Source organism: Anser brachyrhynchus (assembly GCF_964034855.1).
Source record: "Anser brachyrhynchus genome assembly, chromosome: 12".
Taxonomy (NCBI): domain Eukaryota; kingdom Metazoa; phylum Chordata; class Aves; order Anseriformes; family Anatidae; genus Anser; species Anser brachyrhynchus.
This window is the reverse complement of record NC_137707.1, coordinates 9,659,556-9,677,875: the sequence shown is the minus strand read 5'-3', so window position 1 is coordinate 9,677,875 and position 18,320 is coordinate 9,659,556. Positions and strand designations below refer to the sequence as shown.

Here is an 18,320-nt window from a genome sequence, read left to right as displayed (position 1 = left end):
TGGCTGCATAAGGGCTCAGAAAATAAATCTTTTCAGATGCTGTGGCTTGAGGGTATTATGTTGATGTCACAGCAGCATGTATAGGTGCTGTTTCAAATTAACAGGAAAAATCTTCCAATTTTGAGATCCATGGTCTATTTTATCAACATGATAAATACCGTTGCAGTGAAACAAATCACTTTGGAGGTAAAACAGCCCACTTCGGGATGGACAATATATTTCTTCCCCTATTTTCTCATATACAAACAACTTGGAACTAATACAATTTTATAAGCAGGACCTGAAGCTATTACTTTTTTCAGAAACTCCATATTAGTGCTTGGAAATAAGTATGATGAGAATCCTATTTTGCCCATTATGGTAAAGTTACTTCCTGAGCTCAAATCCAACTTTGGCTGGTAGTGACTAAATCTGGGGTAAAAGCAGTAATTTTTATATTATGATAATTTCTGTTATTTTGACATATAAACTTTCTATCTTGATTTTTTTTTGGGGGGGGGAAGTAGCAAAATAATATTTTTTCTTCTGAGATGGAAAGTTTTGAAGAACTGTAGTTAGAAAAAAAATATATATATGTTTTATATTACCTCAGCAGTGTGTCTCCTTGAACTGTGATCTGGGAGTTTCATGTTTTCTCTTGGGGAGGTTGAGCTATGTCTGAACTATGATGTGACCAAAAGAGGACCTTTAAGGAGGAAACCCAATTAATTTGGTGGGGAGGGAGGGGTCCAAAGAGGCAAAACTTTCACAGAGAAAAGTTCAATTCATCATAAACTTTACTTTCCATATTTAAGATTTTTTTTTTTAATTAAACCAGTTAGTAATCTGACCTGCTCATGTGATCTGAAACTCTGGAATACAGCTAATAAAGAGCTGCAATAAAAGAGCTAATAAACAGCTGCAACAGAGCTCTAAGAGTAAACTACTAACTGGGCTTCAGGAGTCCTATCCACATTATACCTTGAGTCTCCTAGAGAGCTTTTGGCTATGTGCTGCTGCTTATTTAGGACTTATCCTATAAAAATGATCATATTTCTTACTCCATCCTCACCTCTAGTCTTCAGTAGTAATAATCAACCAGAAAAAAAAAAAAAGTAGAGGAATGATTGATGTTAAGTGTGTAGAAAATAATTACAACGAAAATACTGAACTAGCTAGTTATGTAAGGCACTGGGTGCTAAGAGAGAAATCAGCTAACAGACACTGGAATCGAAAGATCTTACTTGAAGATGTATTGCTGTATGTAATATATCTCTCTGTCTTCCTTTTAAGGTGACTCTGAAATAATTAAAACGGCTTTGTAGTGTTGTTATGCAGTTCCATATGAATTATAGTGTTGGTGTCCCAGAGCATACAAAGTCTACAGTAGGACTTAGATTATCGTATGTATCTGTAAAAGCTACAGCAGTATCTGCCAGCATAAATCAAGGCTTTATCTGGTACCATTAATAAGCTATTTCACTCACTCAGATTTTGTCAAGGACTTCTGCTTAGACAGCTGCAGGAATGTCAATAATAGCAAACCAGATATTGATTCATGGGGTGGCTGCAATCACCTAGCCTCTTTGCTGCTAAAGGAGCCATGAAAATTCAAGGACACTAAAAGATCTATAGAAATTACATTACTCAGACATTACTATTGTAAAACCTGGGGGCTAAAATCCCTTTCTTTAAAAACACAGTTGTTTACTATAGAAGACTTGTTTAGTTAGAGGATTGGTAAATCAGAGCACAGGACTTATGATATAGCCAATCAGTATCTAGGGGCTGCTTAGTACGCGTCCTGCATTCTGCCCTGTCCTGTAGTCATATTTGGCCTGCAGAGCTGAGTCGGGTTCAAGTGGGAGGGAAGACTGGCAGCCCTGAACAGCTGCAAAATGTAACTTCTCCCCAGGTGAAGGGCAGCGGTGTTTCTCTGAAGTAGCACAGCACTCTGCTGCCTTCCATATATAGCTTGTTTAATAGGTTCCACATGGTTCTTTCTCATAAAAAATACAATGCTGGTTCCTCTTTGAGACTTTTCCTCTTAAAAAAAGTAAAAAAAAGTGTGGCATTTAGGAAAGTCTATTTATTTATTCGCCTTCCTATATAACCTGCAGTGTTTAATGTGCATACTTTGAACATAACATGGAGTATCCAAGGCTACTTTCAGCATAGGGTAAATGCTGACAGCACCTAGAGTGGGTACCTACACCGTCCTGTCTGCTGGGAAGACCGAAGTCCTCAGTTTTTCCCCTAATAGAAGGCATATGTTAGGGGCTGATATTTACAAATGCCATCAGAAACATCTGTGTGTGCTGCACCCATTTCTCTCCAGGCAGTTAGAGATGCAGGCTGTGGTTATTTCTCCCTGTTCATATAACTAAGCTATTTATTATTTTCAAAGAGGCTTTAAAAAAGGTATTTGTAAAGAAAGTAGAAATAGCTGTGAGTATTGTTCTGCATTGCTACCAAACAAGATTGAGTGAGAAAGTAATAGAAAGAGTAAGGCTAGGACATGAACTTGGCCTTTTGCTGTGAGCACACTTTCTTAGGTTAGACTCTATTTAAATAATTGTATGCTATGGGGAAGTTGATTAAATTTCGATGTACAAAAGTCTTATAGATCTTTGCAATGAACAGTGTTGTAGGTTAGAATCTGTGTGACGCCCACTGAGCACAGTTGACAAAGCTTTAACTGGAATTCAGGATGATTTTAAGCCCAGGCAGTTTTTGTAGCATTTTGAACAAATGGGACCAGAAAATGTCTGAGTCTCAGACAATGTGTGTGTCCTGCAGGGGTGGTTCTAAATAAATTTAGATGGACTACCTAAATAAAAGCTTTTTTAAGGATACTGCTTGGAACAACACAGAGGAATAACAACCAATTTCCACCTTTTTCACGGCTGTGGTGTGCACATCAAAGAGATGTGCGTGGTACATTTAGTTTATCAAATAACTGTGATTTCATCTCTGGATACAATTTGCTATTTCAGATGGGACAAAATGATCTTCCTTTGGCTATTAGTCCATCACTGCAGGAAATCCCTCTGTTCCCATTAGAAAAAAATAAAATAAAAAATAATTGTGAATTTGTGATAAAAAGATACAGGATTCTTGGTGGAAAAGCTAGTATCTAGGCTGATGGGAAGTCCTGTAAGTGCGTGAGTAAATATACAGAGGAAGATATAAACAACTTTGTAATAGAAGATGAAGTTATTTCTGTTCCTGGATATCCCGATTGCATGTGACTGCAAGGGGATTTTCATCTGTGTACTTGCTAACAGCAAGGACTTTCACAATTGCCTAATAATAAATTAAAACAGAATCACATGAAAACAAAACAACAAAAAACAACCCAGCACCACCACCAAAACAAAACAAAACAAAAAAACAGCTGACCCTCTACTTCAATTTCCTCTTATCTGCCTTCATTATTTTTATCTACAGATAAAAGCTACATTGGTAGACTCATAATAAGACCAAGAGGCTTCACGCAGTGAGGCCAGTAAGGTGCTTCTATTCAAATTAACTGAACACACTTTTTTTTTTTCCTTAACAAAAAGCTATATATTACATTATAGTCCTGCAGTACAGGAGAATTCAGAATGTTCTTCACTATGAGATCAATGTGAAAAGCTCACATCAGAATTTATAACCCTTTCAAAGAAGTCACTAAACTTAGATATGTAAATTGTATGCACCTGGTCTGATACGGGTAGGATTTGCATGAGATAGCTGGATATGCTGCTACTTCGCTTCTGGTGTGGAGGTATGAGCAAATTCAGTTTTTTAGGCATGAACAATGGGATGTAAAAGACATTCAAAGATTAAAAGCAAATTGAAATTTTCTATTCTTTGCATTAGTAGGTAATGATTTTTTTTGTGAAGAAGCTGACAGCATGAAAATAACTCCTATTTTATATGACACAGTAGAAATAGGGTTTGAGCTGTAGGAAAGTGAATGCTATTCTGAAAAAGGCTTTTTTTATGAAAGTGATGTAGCACTGAAAGGAATAAAAGGGAGAAAACCTAGTGTGCCAGGCTTATGAGAGAAATAACAACAACTAACAAAATACAGTGGGATTTATCTGTGTTGTGCTGGACACTATCTTATATCTTGCAATTAAACACGTGGGGAAAATCCCTTCCAGCAGGAGTAGAACCACAGGCCTTGGATGGCCGGGAGAGGTGTCTGTTTCCATGGGTGGGTGCTGTGGCTCTGAGGGCTGTGATGTACCCTTCTGCTCACTGACCTCTGAGGGCCTCCTGCTCCCAGAGGGGGCACAGCCGGGGGCTCTGGGACAGCACAGAGGCCTCGAACTTGCTTAAAGAAGGAGAAATACAACTAGCCAGGTTGCTCAAATGTAACAGAAATAAAGAAGGGGCTATTTTCTACTGAAAGCTCTTGGGCTTTAATGCATGAACTCATGCATGATGGTTAGCATGGAGGTACAGGGACAGATTGCAATTATTTATCAAGGAAGCTATGAACACTGTACAAAATTAAAGCGTATTTGAACCCCAGCCTTCTTAGATAGCTTCTGCATTGGTATTAATTGGAGAAAAGTGCTAGAAAAGTTAACAAGGAAAACCACCGTTTAATGGAGCTACACCTACAGCTTTATAATGTTCAGCCTGGGCTTACTGTCATACTACAACTTGTTCTAAAGGCTGTGATGAATATCATATAGTGCAGGGACTTTCACTTTAGATCCCATCTCTGATCTCCCTTGTGCTGACAGCATATGATACAAGAAATATCACGCTGTTTGGATTATGAAAATAATTGATGTATTCATATTTACTGTCTCACTTCTGAATACTAGCCTGTTAAGTCCTTCTGGGGATGAGATCACAGATTTTTCTAAACAGCAGCTGCTCCACAGTTTCTTAAAATATCAGATTTAAGAGATGGGCCAAGGAAGACAGGGTTGATGATAAAAACAGATGGCTTCATTGCTAACAATATACCTGAGCTTGCAGGCACTGAACGCTTGTGAAGGTGTGGGCAACTTTGTTGATTCAAGAAATGGTGAGGCTGCTCAGTAGGGTTCTTGGTTCTGGAAGGAAAGTCACTGCTCCGGTTCCTCGCTTGTGTTACTTGGAGATAAACACTGTCTGTGAAGAGGAAAGATTCGAGAAATCCTAATAATTTGAATGTTTATTCCTTCTGTTCCTCTTTATCAGTGTTTGATTAATCTCACCCAGACTGGTCCACAATTTTATCCACCTCCTACAGGTGCCAACCTGGCAGAAAAAAATGCATTCTATATATAGGGCTAAGAAGAGGGAAATCCTTTCTTGCCCAAACAAAAGAGGTTGCCTGGAGCTGCTGTGGAAGTTGGTGAGACCAGCTGCTGTCTTGTCCTCTCTTTTGGGAAGTGTGGCTGGCCACGGGCTGTTGGGAACTCGATGTTACCGTGCCTGTAACACCCTGGCTACAGTGGTGATGAGTACTGTGGTGCTGGATATTGTTAAATACAAGCATTTTGTGTGCACGTGGAACCTGTGCAACAACTGCAGCTCCACTATCTCAGTGTGTGGGTAACGTGGCGGCTCTCCGTAACGAACCACTCATACCACTTGCTCTGTATTAGCTTCTCCTTTGTGTCTACCCACAGTACAAACATCTATGCACGTGCTGCGCCAAGAACAGACATTGTATGTTTGATTACTAGTGGTCAAGCATACCCATAGACTCAGAAAACTGCTTAGGAGAAAGTGAATTAAGAAATACCGAATAATAAATGTCTATTCATTGTCATTTCACAAAGGTCTGAAGAGGTCTGTGCATTGAATTCTTTGCAGTTGTGGTGCTAATAAATTGTTCAAGATCTGGTTTGCTTTCTTAGTCCAGGGTTGTCAACATTATTGCCTGAGAAGAATGACCTTCACTTCTTGTTGGAAATCTGGATAAAAGCTAAAACCAATACTGTTCCCTGAATGTAAGGGAACACGGGGGCTGTACAGCACTGGGTTGTCACCAGCAGACCGAGGCTTTTCCTGGGGAAAGAAACATATGGCCGTGTCGCTGGGTGTGCCGCAGGGGTCAGAGACTGGCTTGGAAGCATTAGCTGCCTTATCTCAGAAAGCAGTCCCAGAGGCAGTGTGCAGTTTTGGCTAGGAGGCCTGGGGAGAAGGGAGTGGGTTGCAGCCCTGGGCCCATCAGGACGCATGTAACATTTGTACAGAACTTCTTCCAGTGGTAGGGACGTGGCGACGTTTGTGATGGATATCCTTGAATTAATGGAATACTTCACTAGTCTTATGTACTCTGCAAACACTGTCCTTTGGACTCTTACTTAAGGTAATTTAATATGACTACATCAAACCCATGCCTGCCTCCTACAAAAGTGTATATGCATATATTTTCACAAATAGTTGCTGTGTTACGATCCCAAATCAAGATTAATATGAAATCAGTTTGTCTAATGTCAGCCTTAATCTTAACTTTCACTTATCATCCTTTAATAAAGAGCTCTTCTCAGTTTCATTGGCAATATCTGCTGATAAAATTAGGCTTTATTCACTGCAGTTCAGCAGACTGAAACAAGGTTTTCATGTCTCTAACTCAGTAGGAGAGATGCTGACTTTAAGACATATTCTATTTCCGTTTGGTGAATGCTGCTTCATTTATCATTCATAAGTGCAGAGGAGAATTAAGGAGGCTTCCTACCCAACCCCTTCCCTTCCAACTTGGATGAAATAACTGCTCAAGGGAGCAGATTCAGAGCAGAATTATCCCCATATAACTGATGCTGCAGGTGCACCACTTCTGTAAGGACCACGTGGTGGGGCATTTTGCGGTTCCCTCTGTAACAGGGCTCATGGCTTTTGGTGGGTTACAGAAGGAAGATCTGTGGACCTACTTTGTGTAGTATTAGCTACCTATTAGGACAAAATAGCACCGTACACATTGGGAGGACACCGTACTTGCTGGACTTTGCAGTGCAATGAACAGCTATAGGCCTGGAAATTTACTGCCTGTGTATCCAACATGTTTTTTCTGCCCTGGTAGAAAAGACAGTGTATCAGGAACTTGGCGTCCAAACTCTAAATGCTGTTCCCTTTTCAAAGGAAAGTCGTGGTATTAGTGTTAAAAGGTAGCACGTTGCCCAACTCCAAGTCATTACAATGCCAGTATCTCTGGAGGCAGTGAAGTCAATTTCTCAAGCACCAAACAATAAGCTAAATGTGCAGTTTCAGCATATCCAGCCTGTGACCCTTTTTTTGTCTTGTTAAGTCATGAAATCCCATGCTGACCTCTATTAGTACAAGTATGATCCAGTTCTGTCACACGGACGCTTCATTGTGTGCCTCCTGAAAGGACCAGAAACGATCAAATTGCATTGCAGTCTTCTGAGGACAAATGGTTGTACTGAGGCTGGGGATGCACGCACCAATAAATTGGAGTGGCGTGGAGCTTTAGCTGGAGGTTTTGTAAGTCAACAACCACAAGGGCAGCCCCTTAACTCTGCTCTTCCTTGAATTGACTTCTGATTTGAATTAAACCCGATCAACGCTTGCTGTGGTGTACGATCTATGTTCTGTGCTCTGTGTTGTCATGTTCTAATCCTGCATTTTTTCCTGCACTTTCTGTGATCTTTGGAAGAAGGATGAGTTACCAGCACAATGTTCAGTTGAGCTAAGGATTTACTTGTGATGAATATTACATGGGTTGTTTTAAGATGGAAAATAGAAGGAAAAAAGAGACTTACAGTGGAAACTTTTTTTTTTTCCTCGATGCTTTCATTTCTTCTGCAGTGGGGATTACTGTGCTATTTATTCTTTATGTTGAAAGTATAGTACTTTATGTTGAAAGTATAGGAAAGTATGTCTGTTAGATTTTTCATATTTAACTTTATATTATTTAAAAACTGGGAAACATAAGTAACATTCCTCTACTGTTTTTCTGTATTTTGTTTTTTACCCTGATGATATTTCCTTCTCCCGGTCAACAAAAGTTTGACATGTGAGACATAGGCCTGTCTCATTCATTCATTGTCATCATCATCAGGTAAACTTTCTGTCCTTGTTAGCTCATGTCCAATGGAATATGTCCAGAACAGGGATTTTATAGCTCTTTGTAAAGCCAGTGCTGAGTACTATCCCCAGTGTAATACTCAGGGCAAGAATATGTTTGGAGCCCAACCAAAGCTTGTGGAGTAACCTCACTGTATCTTAATGAAGTGATGAATGTCTTGTATTTTCATGGACTGACCTCTTGTTTCTGTATCAATTATGGACTTGTACATATCCCTGCTGTGCTCTCTCCTTATGTAGCGTACACACGCTATATTCCTAGTCTTGAGAATCAGGATTCCTGAATCAAGAGTATGTGTGAAAAACAGCTAGCTAACAAGCACAGGGATACAAATTTTATTCTCATGGCATTAAAGTTTCAAGGAAAAGAAATGCATCTCTGCATTGCTGACATTGAGCCAACAGTTTCAGTCTGAGAACAATTTTATTTGTAATCCCCTGCTAAATGCAAATAAGTTCTGTGTCTCTTTCTTGTGGAGATTGCTTCCCTGAGTCAGTGGAGTTCATTTACATTTTGGTGACATCCACAAGAATTTTGCCAACACAGCTTATTACTGCAAACATTGCGTCAGTTCTGACATTTTTCTTTCCCGGGAGAATCCCCAGAGTGGCTGTTACTGTTCTTAGCAGCAGACTTGGGGCTTCATGAGCAGAGGCACACAGAAGCCACGCCGGTCTTAACCATTCTGTCCTCCACCTGGCAGAGCATATCCCCGAGGTCCCCACCACAACATTTTATGGCCACAATGTGAAGCACACTGGAGAAGGGAACTAAGTGGATAAAAACCTTCCCCATGCCAGTTTGCTCCTGGAAGCAGAATCAGCACCCTGACCTTGCTCCTAGAGACCCAGGCTCAGTCCCTGCGCCTGCTGCACAAACACCTGTGTTGGCACACCCAGGATTGCCACGCTGCGCCAGTGGGGCACACTGAACGCCAAGCACCCGGGGTAGGGGTGTCTTCCCTCTGCTCTCACAACCAAAAGTTTTGATCTCAAACTGCAGCCCTGGTCATTCAGGCTTTCAGGATCTTCACAATTTGAACGTAACCTGAATCTTCAGGTTAGATATTTTTTTTTTAATTTAATTATTTTATTTGCATCTTCATAGTACGAATCCTATATATTCAAATTCAAATTAATCCTGCAGTCTTGGGGCCAGACAACTGAATCCATGGAAGACAAAAGTTATCTCTGTAATTGCCCTGAAGTTTTTTATACAAGCATACTCAATTCCCAGCAAAGAATCCTCTTGCACATGTAGCTGTTATAGCAGGTGCAGTGTTACAAAGATGAAGAACTTCCCTTTAGGACGGAAGCATGATCCGAGTCAGACCCTGAACTCTTCAGCCTTCCTTTCACATGAGCAGTACGTGCCTTCCTCTGGCTCTGCCATGCAGCAGGAACTATGGGCAGTGCTTCTCACAGAAAGGATGTCAGCAGTGGTTCATTCGTTTACAAGCAGCATTTACTAGTTCTGTGAATTCCTGTTGTTGATGGGAGTCTAACAGTACTGAGTAAGATAGGTAGGAAAAATACTTTTTTGGTTTACCATTATGTATTTTTTCTGCCCTGCTTATGTATTTGTACATAATATGTATTTATTTGCCACTGTGCTCTCTGAAACGAAGCCTGGCAGCTAAAAGCAAGACTGCAGTGTAATGGTTTGAACAGACCTGTTAGGCACTCAGATGGAACCAAGCAAATTATTTCAGTCACGACTTAGGGCATATTTGAATTTAGAATTTTAAGTAGATTTTATTTCCCCTGGCCCTGCTGACTTTTTTTTCCCGATTTGCTCTCTATTCTTCATCATATTCTCAATTCCATTGCATATGTTATTGCACTAACTCATGTTTTGTAAAGCTAATGTGCCAAAAAGCTGGATTCTGCCACTTATTTAGAAAGAGACTGGACAAAAGTATTGGGCCTCAATTCAGGAAAGCGCTTATGTGCGTACTTTAGGTACTTCAAATACACCCTTGATTTGATTCGTACTAAATTCTCCAATTCGGGGACTGCTGAGATGCATGTTTAACACATTTCTGTCACGGGAGCTATTTGACTATCTGATGGGCTCTTTTACTTGTCTTGCATTTTTGAAAACCTGCATTTATACAAGAGTTACAATAGAAATTAGTTACATGTTTTAAAGTAGCCTATTTTGAAATTCATATACTTCATATTTACTTTTCAAACGAAAGTGTTTATCGAGACAATTCCATAACTAGATCAGTTCCTTGTCTGCGCAGGTTTACAGAGCAGCCTTTGGGCCTGCTGCTTTGATAGCTGCTCTCCTTTTAAACTTCTGCTTCTGGTCCAGTAAAAATAAAACCAGACAAAGAAATGTTTCTATATATTTCAAAATACAGCAATAATACAGATAGGTTTTCACTCTGAAACTGAACTAGCAAGTCAGTTCAGAACTCGTACGCCCCAGATATGCCTCAGAACCCCAGATTAAATGCAGACTTTTTTTTTTCCCTTCCTGCTACACATTCCCTTCCTCCATCTTTTTTTGGTATTTTTAAGTCCTTGTCCTAATAGAGAAGCTTGTATGTACTACAGTAGTGTTCCTGAATATAAGGAATAACATTATGTTGCTTCTTAAGTCTGTTAGGGTGCCCATAATACAGCAGTTTTTCAAAGCTGACAAGTACAGTTATAAATGTTTACTAGGCAAAGAAGCAAAGTTAAAGAAAGATGAAATGATTTCTCAGGAAGAAACTGGCACAGTCAGGACAGACAGTTCTCTTGAGTTTGGAGTTCTTTCCTGCAAGACAGTGCCTTGACCTGCCTCTCATTTGTGGTTCTTTCGGTGGTCACTACAACTAGGTTTCACTCTGATTCATTGGTGCGTGACAGTACCGTGCAGATTAAGTGCAATACTCACCCACTTCTGGAACTTTACCTCGCAGCTTATTTTAAGAATCAAAGCCCTCTAGGTCTCCCATTTGGGCGCTACCAACAGAGTGGATGCATCTAGAGGGCAAGTTGGACCCTTTGATATCACCTTCATGATCTCCTGTCCCTGTCCACAGCCGATAACAGAGTACATAAGCCCCTCGTCAGATGGTGCGAATACCGGACTAGGTAAAGCCTGGATACAAATTTGCAAGGAGGCTGTGAAATGATAAATTCCTTTTCCTTTGTTGGAATGACTCCGAAAGGATACCTAATGGAATTAACCTGGAATGAACAGAAACAACAGGATGCATTCATCGGGTTGAAATTTAATATTTTAAGTGACTGTTGTCACTGTTATTTCAGGAGCTGTTATGTTCATGTAACAGTTAAGTAACACTGCCATGCCTCTCAGAATTTGCTTTTCCAACAAGAACTGTACAAAAGCAAAGACTGGATAGTACTTAAACATTCTTTCCTCGATAGACTCAAGAATAGATTAACTTTCCTAGTTGACTCCAAGCAGGGTTATCTGTAGAGACCTTTCCATTGGCAGGATTACCTACATAACACTATATAAAGCTGCAACTACAGCGATGGAGATTAATTATTCCGAATGACCTGGGATGCTTAATGGAAGGACAGTTTGTGGGATTATCTGTATAGATGCAGCTTTTAGAACAAACATTAAGTCTGGCTCCTGTTAATGTGAGCCTTAAGTAAAGTCAGTGGGAGAAATTTACTGTAAGTTTTGCAGTATTTAATTATTTTGTTGATAATAAAAAAGTATCAAGTACATGAGACACAATTCCTTTGTCACAAAAGGCTCCAGCCATGTAACCCATGGAAGTGGGAGCAGTGATTGCACAGGTTATGACGATCTTTAGCTTCAGTGGGAAAAATTCCTTGGTTCCAATGAAAATGTATGTTTAAATCTGAAGCAGAATTTTAGCCTTTAATACTACTTTCTCATGAATTCAGGAACTGTCTAGATAAATAATGCATCCTTAAAAAAGCAGATAGGTTGTATGAGACACTAAAAGGCAGATAAAAATTTGGTATGCAAGTGAGCTTCTATCCTATAAAGCTGGCTGAAGGAGGGGAGCTGAAAAATAGGCCAAGACAAGTACGTCTTAAGTGTTACAGGTCAACACCATTTTGCTGAGTGTATTTTCTGAAGAAATACATGGTTAACCTTTGAGCAAAGATTATATATTTGATTTCTTCTTATGGCAAGGGAAATATTAGCTTGTTTTCTCAACTGGAACAAATCTATGCATTGCTTCTCAGGGCAGTTTCTGTTGAGTACATGCAGTACACTGCTTTTGTTATGACTTAGCAGTGGTTCTGCTTCTGAGTCAAGGGGATTTAATGGGAAAAAATCACTGTCAGTCGATTTAAGGAAGGGGAGCACAAGAAAGAGAAAGGGGGAGAAAGAGAGGAAGAAAGACAAGAGAATCCAGCTTCTCGTGGCGATTCTGGTTGACTGATACAGGAAGCATAGGCTTGAAATACACTTTAAATAGTTCAAGTTCTTTCCCATTAGGCTGAAATTTCATGGTAGCTGCACATTAAATCAAATACTTCTGTGTCAATGTTTTGTCTCTTAAATGCTAAAATTAAGCTCCCAGAGTATGCTAAGAGTGTAATTATTTGTCTCTGAACACTGAAATAACTATAGAGGGTAAAATCTACCTACACAGGGAGGGTAAAAATCAACAGAACTGTGGGAATTTATAATCCTGCAGTGTGAAATGAGTAATTGTTTTTTTTTTTCTTTTAAGTTAAGGCACCTCTTTTACAAAGATATGTTTATATATACGAATGCACACATCACCTGTTGGTAAGCATACACTGTTGGCTGTTTAAGAATCATCTCTGAATGCACACACACAGCTCCTCAAGCTGCTGTTGCTTACTATAGTGCCATAAACAGCCTTTTAGGAATATCAGGCCTGTGGTTTAACATACAGACTGGTACTGTTGTTCTTTAGTTAAGGCTTCTAGACATTATGGTAACATGGTGGAGAAGCTGGATGTGTGAGGTGCTACAAAAAGAATGAAGAGTCCCTCCTCTGAAGTGAACTTAACCTATGAACCTGTTGTGAACTAGACTATGGTTTGTGATGACAGTAGTACAAACGTTTTCCATCTTGTAGCAGTGTGCTAAATGTAGGATAGAAATCTCCCCTGGAATGTAGCCTCACTCAGAAGTCCACTTTTCCTCTAAGTAGATGATGATCTGGATTTTGAGGACCCAATATTTTCCTGATTTCCTTCCTCTCCCCGAAAATTCACTTTACCGTGGCTAGCTGCAGAGCTTTTCCCATACGTGCCTGGCTCTGAAAGGATGTGTAAAATACTACAGCCCGTCTTTCCCTTATAAATAGCACACTGTGTAAGCCCTCTGGAATCTTTCTCACTGTCTCAGGATGCACTGCACGTCTCTGCCATTTGCTTAGAACTGGGCAAGTCATAATGTGGAGAGTTCCGCAATGGGAGTGGATAGCCACAAAATACATTTGGGCATTACAGCAGCCAACCACAAGAGATTTCAGCAGCTACATGATAGTAAAACTGGCGTAATGGGTGTAATGCAGTTGAGAAAGAGCTGTCAGCTTTGTTTTTCTTTCTCCCTAGGTATTTATTTCCGAACTCATTTCTTTGTGTTTCTTTTTTGTTTGCCCTTCCCATTTCTGAGGTGCTGCTTACCTGCATAGCTTATACAAAGCAACCTCTGATGCTAAATGAGTACTGAGACCACATGGTGGTGGTTACTGGTTACAGGGAGCCCCCTCTACAGACACTATTCTATCCGATTTCATGAATGCTAGGACAAAAAGTTCTTACTTTACTCACTCCCAATGCCTATGTAAGTGAGTCCAGAATATTGTTAGGCATTAATGACACAGTGAGCAGGAGGTGATTTGAAAGTTATTTCCCTTTGACTCTATCATTAGTTTGCCTCTGTGGTTGATGTACTGCCAATGTTTTAAGAGCTAGATCTCACACATTCCCCTTAGATTCTGACAAATCTGAAATCCCCTGCAGTGAATGTACATGCACAGTGTGCACCTATAACAAACTGAGGAACTTGGCCGTTTGTTTTTCCATTTAAGGAAAAATGCTGGGCAAAGAAACTTCTAACAGGTAGACTCTGGAAAACCTTTTTGTTCTGAAAAGCTGCACTAAGCACAACATGACATGCTTTTGGATGTTATGATCTGAAGTTAGGCGTTTGTTTAGAAGCCTGGAAGCTCCTGGGGAGTGAACTGTACTGCTTTTCAGAAACAGGTCAAAATTCTCCCTGGGAATGTGTTTGTTGAGACCATCCTTAAAAATGTCTAATACCAGTACTTGAACAGAAAAACATGCAATAAGGGAACTACAGTTCTTTCTTGTTACCTGCTTATTAATTATGTAGGGTTTCATCTGAAGTAGATGAAGTTATTCTTTGCCAAAATTAAAAAAAAATAACTTTGACATGTGAATACCTCTAACTGACAAATAAAAAACTAACAAAAAACTAACAACAAATTTGGGATGAGAAAGAACAATGGTAACTAATATGTAAAATATTTTCCTGATATTCTCACACATGCTTTGCAGCTCAAGGGTAAAATGCTTTAAATGACTGCTGGTTTCGGTGGGCTTCACAGGTGCATGGCTCCTGCCAGGAAATTCTAAAATGTGCTAGGATGAGCTAGCCTGAATGAAGGTCTTTGTTGTGGGTTAAATGTTTAGATGTTAGTATTACAAAAAAAAAAAAAGTGAGAAATAGCAATTCCAGTGGAATGACTCTATCTTACACATATATAGAAACAAAATATGGATGATATATTTAAATGTACACACAGTCATCTTACAAATTATATAATGTTATCTGTAGTTTAGTCACAAGGGGATTTTTTTGTACACAAGCACTTCATTTTCATGTGCTCACACAGCCATGTGCTCAGGTTTCTTAATGCAAGCGCTGCTGTGTATGGAAACCTGTCAGCTTTTCAATTTCATCTAGCTCTGTCACTGCCTTGTCCTTCTTTACTAGGTAGCGCTGCTGTTTTGGATGGTATGAGGCTGAAGGGAATGGCACACCGCATCTAACTGCACAGCCTTTCTGTGTAGATTTTCTGTTGGTGCTTATTTTCTAACAGGTCTTGCTGCTATTCTGCAAAATCAACACACGACAGAGGTGCTTTGGCACCCGTCTTGTCTGAAACATTTCTGTGTCTGCGAAGTGTAGATGAAGTGACAGATGTTAGTGCCTTGCTGGATAACACTCTGCTCTCAAGTTCAGCTGTGAACAGCAAATCAGTCTTTCCATTCCAAATAATGAATTTCTCCTCTAGGCAGTTTCTGATTTGTGTGCGCTTCTGTAACCATTGCAAATGATCTGTTGGTTTTGTCTTTTTGAGCTCTTCAGACTGTAATGTGTTCAGAGCAAACGTGTGACTATTTGACTCTGTTTTGTCAGCTGTCACTGTTGTAGCTTATTACTACTGAATTGACAGCTTTGCATTTCAAAAAATACGTATTTATTGAATGTTAAAAAGAGCCGGTTGCCACTCAGTACTTACTTTATGCACACCTTTATGGAAGGGCAGAAAATAATACTACTGTGAGATGCAAGTTGTTAAAAGGTTTTCATGTGATCTAGGCAAGATATATAAGATCATCAAAACTGAGGTGTTCCTACTAATCTTCCACCACCACTCCCCAACACATTCTTGCAGAAAAAAAAAAACAAAAAAAAACACAAAAAAACAACCAACCAAACAACAACAAAAAAACCCATATCTAGCTCTAATCTCTGCTGATTGGATTAATGCCTAAAGCATGGAGAGCTGAGCTCTTGCCTAAATTCAGCTCGTGTCCTCCTGTGCATGTTAGTCCTTCTGTATTCTCAGCTATAAACTCCAAATCTTTCCATGCTCCATGGATCTGGAGCCTGCTCTATTTAATGGACTGTGAGCGATTCTACAGAGTGCTTGTGCTGTATTAATGTTTGAACTGCAGTGTAAAGCCAGGTAGTGGGTTGTGACAGGTGTGGCTCTGCGGACTGAACACTTGGAGTTGAGGACCTGCTTTTTATGGTGTGCATGTGTCAAAGGCTTTGACTTTGCTTTAGCTCTGCCTTGCGTCTGTGGACCTGAATACCCCTTAGAGGATGGGTGTACTGGGCTCACTCCTGAAACTCAGTTTTGGATTTACTTTCATCTGTCAGTAGCTGTCAGTTTGCTTTCTCTATTGTAACTTCTGGTCTTTTTGCAGAACTGTGGCTGTGTTCTGTGTACAATGTTGTGTTAACTCAAAAACCAAAGTCGTCAAATATTTCTGGCAAGCAGTGACAGCAGTATGGGATCAGTCCAGTTTTTGCCATGTGAAATAGGGGTCTAAAAGCATTTTTGCTCTTAGATGTTGCTAGTTACAAAATGGGTATGTTAAAAGGAAGATTTTAGAGTTAAAGCTGTAGCTTGAAATTAACAAGTAAACACGATGAGAATAAGTAGGAACAGAAAAAGCTGAGATGGTTAACCCACCAAGTTTGCTAGTAAATGGCTATGCTGAGATTATGGCATGCTCGTTCAGCAGAAATACTCTAACTCATCTTTCAACCTGTTTGACAAAACGGTCTTCTGAAACAAACGGCTAAAGCTATCTGCACTGTTTACAGCGATTACCCTGTTACTCCTTTAAATACAGCGATTACCCTGTTACTCCTTTAAATACAGTGGATATCACTGACTTGACAGTAATTCTTACCTCTCCTCTGCTCCCCCAAAGTATAATTTTAATCTGCTGGCAGTTTGTTTATTCGCATCAACATTTCCAAAGGCAGAGTGCCCAGCCAGCAGCTACTGCTCTGTAGAGCCGCCAGTGTTTAATTGTTTCCGGCAGTGATGACTGCCTTTTTAAGGCCTTATTCTATTTTATTTTATTATATTTTATTTTCCCAACTGGCAATTCAGAGCAGTATCCTTCACAATACATTAGCTTAATGCATTTTGATCTGGACCAAATCTTCCATTTCCCGCTACCGCTGATACTTATTTACTATTCCACTTGAAATGCGTGTAGCATAAATGATTTAGACATAAGTAAAGCTCTAAATATCCGTATCCTTGCAACAGCAAAACCAGATCAAATCTCGTATGTAGAACAGTATATTGCTACAAAGACAGATTCAGTGAGAAAACAGATTTGCATTCGTAGGACATTGTCACGATTTAGGAAGGTGCAGGGTAACTCACTTGAGCAGGTTAGCTTGATGGACATGTAGTCTCTGCCACAGTCCTTCTTGTAGTGACAGCGCAGCCAGTTTGAGAGGCAGAGGCCGTTACCACACTGTAGTTCTTCTTTTTTACAAGGCAGAATGCTCTGTTCGTCTGAAAGGAGGAGAAACGATTGATGACTTTGTGTAACAAGCAACTCCCTCCTGGGTAACAAAGCCCAGTGTCTACTGCAAGTCAGCCTTCCTGCTTCTGAAAGCCCTGGGCGGATGAAAATACTCTCTTTTTTGTTAGACCTGAAAAGGGTCTGAAACTTAAACAAATGCTTCCTAGGCTATTGTTGCTGCTCATTTAAATAGCGTTAGAGACGGATAAGGTCTGTGTGAAGTACACCAAAAAAACCACCAGGGCACCGTGTTTGAGAGGCACCTAGCCTCCTTACCTGTAGGCATCAACTCCTAACCAAAACAATCCATCTTCGCCCCAGTTTAATACACAAAATGGATGGAGGAAAATAAATAAATAAATAAATAAATATTTACTGCCTTGTATAGGTCTGAAGGACTGGTTTAAGGGCTTCTCCCAACCCTTTACCATTTTGACAGTGAAAGATAGGAACTCAATCTGTTAGGGTGGGAGCACATTTTTTGGAATAAACTTAAACCGTTGGGTAAATTTATGGAGACAAATGCTTAGGTTTGGTTTGTGGAGATACTAGATACTTTGTGGTAGGTTCTGCAGCTGTGTGCACACACCATGCCTCTGGCTGCTTAAGTGCAGGGCTGAGGCTCCTTCCCAGGAGAACGGTTGATTCCTGTGGGCTGAGCAAAAAACTGAATCCCCCATCTCTGCCTGGAGAGGGGGAAAAAAGAGTAATTTTAACTTATCCTGCAGTAACGTACCATGGCTTCTGTTCTCTTTATGGATACACACAAGCATGAAAACAAATTCTCTTAAGTGAGAGATAATACCTGCCTAAGCCCTGCAACTTAAGAAAAACGGGGTTTTGGGTCATCCTAATATTCACCTGTTTGCACAAGAAATGGAGGCGCTGGGTGAGGGGATGTCACTTTCTCATGTCTGAACAGCACCTCTTTTTCCTCATCCAAATGTCCTAGGGGCATGCCTGAGGAGAGAGTGGCCACTGGCTACTCAAAATAGCTG

At 40.1% G+C, this 18,320-nt stretch overlaps 2 protein-coding genes across 22 annotated transcripts in view; one reads left to right on the top strand and one right to left on the bottom strand.

Annotated features, from left to right (window-relative positions):
• The window catches only part of LOC308176724 (uncharacterized protein), a 297,961-nt gene that overhangs the window by 27,821 nt on the left and 251,820 nt on the right, over nt 1-18,320 (top strand). The gene's annotated exons all lie outside the window — the stretch shown is intronic.
• BEAN1 (brain expressed associated with NEDD4 1) overlaps nt 1-18,320 on the bottom strand; it is a 53,673-nt gene that overhangs the window by 25,036 nt on the left and 10,317 nt on the right. For 2 of the 3 annotated variants that reach the window (XM_080552842.1, XM_080552843.1), the window contains 2 exons: nt 17,178-17,312; nt 4,954-5,100 (listed from right to left, as the gene is read on the bottom strand). In XM_080552842.1, the coding sequence (XP_080408968.1) occupies nt 4,954-5,100; nt 17,178-17,312 (282 nt within the window). The remainder of the gene's footprint in view (nt 1-4,953; nt 5,101-17,177; nt 17,313-18,320) is intronic. The other variant, XM_080552844.1, reaches the window with a different exon arrangement.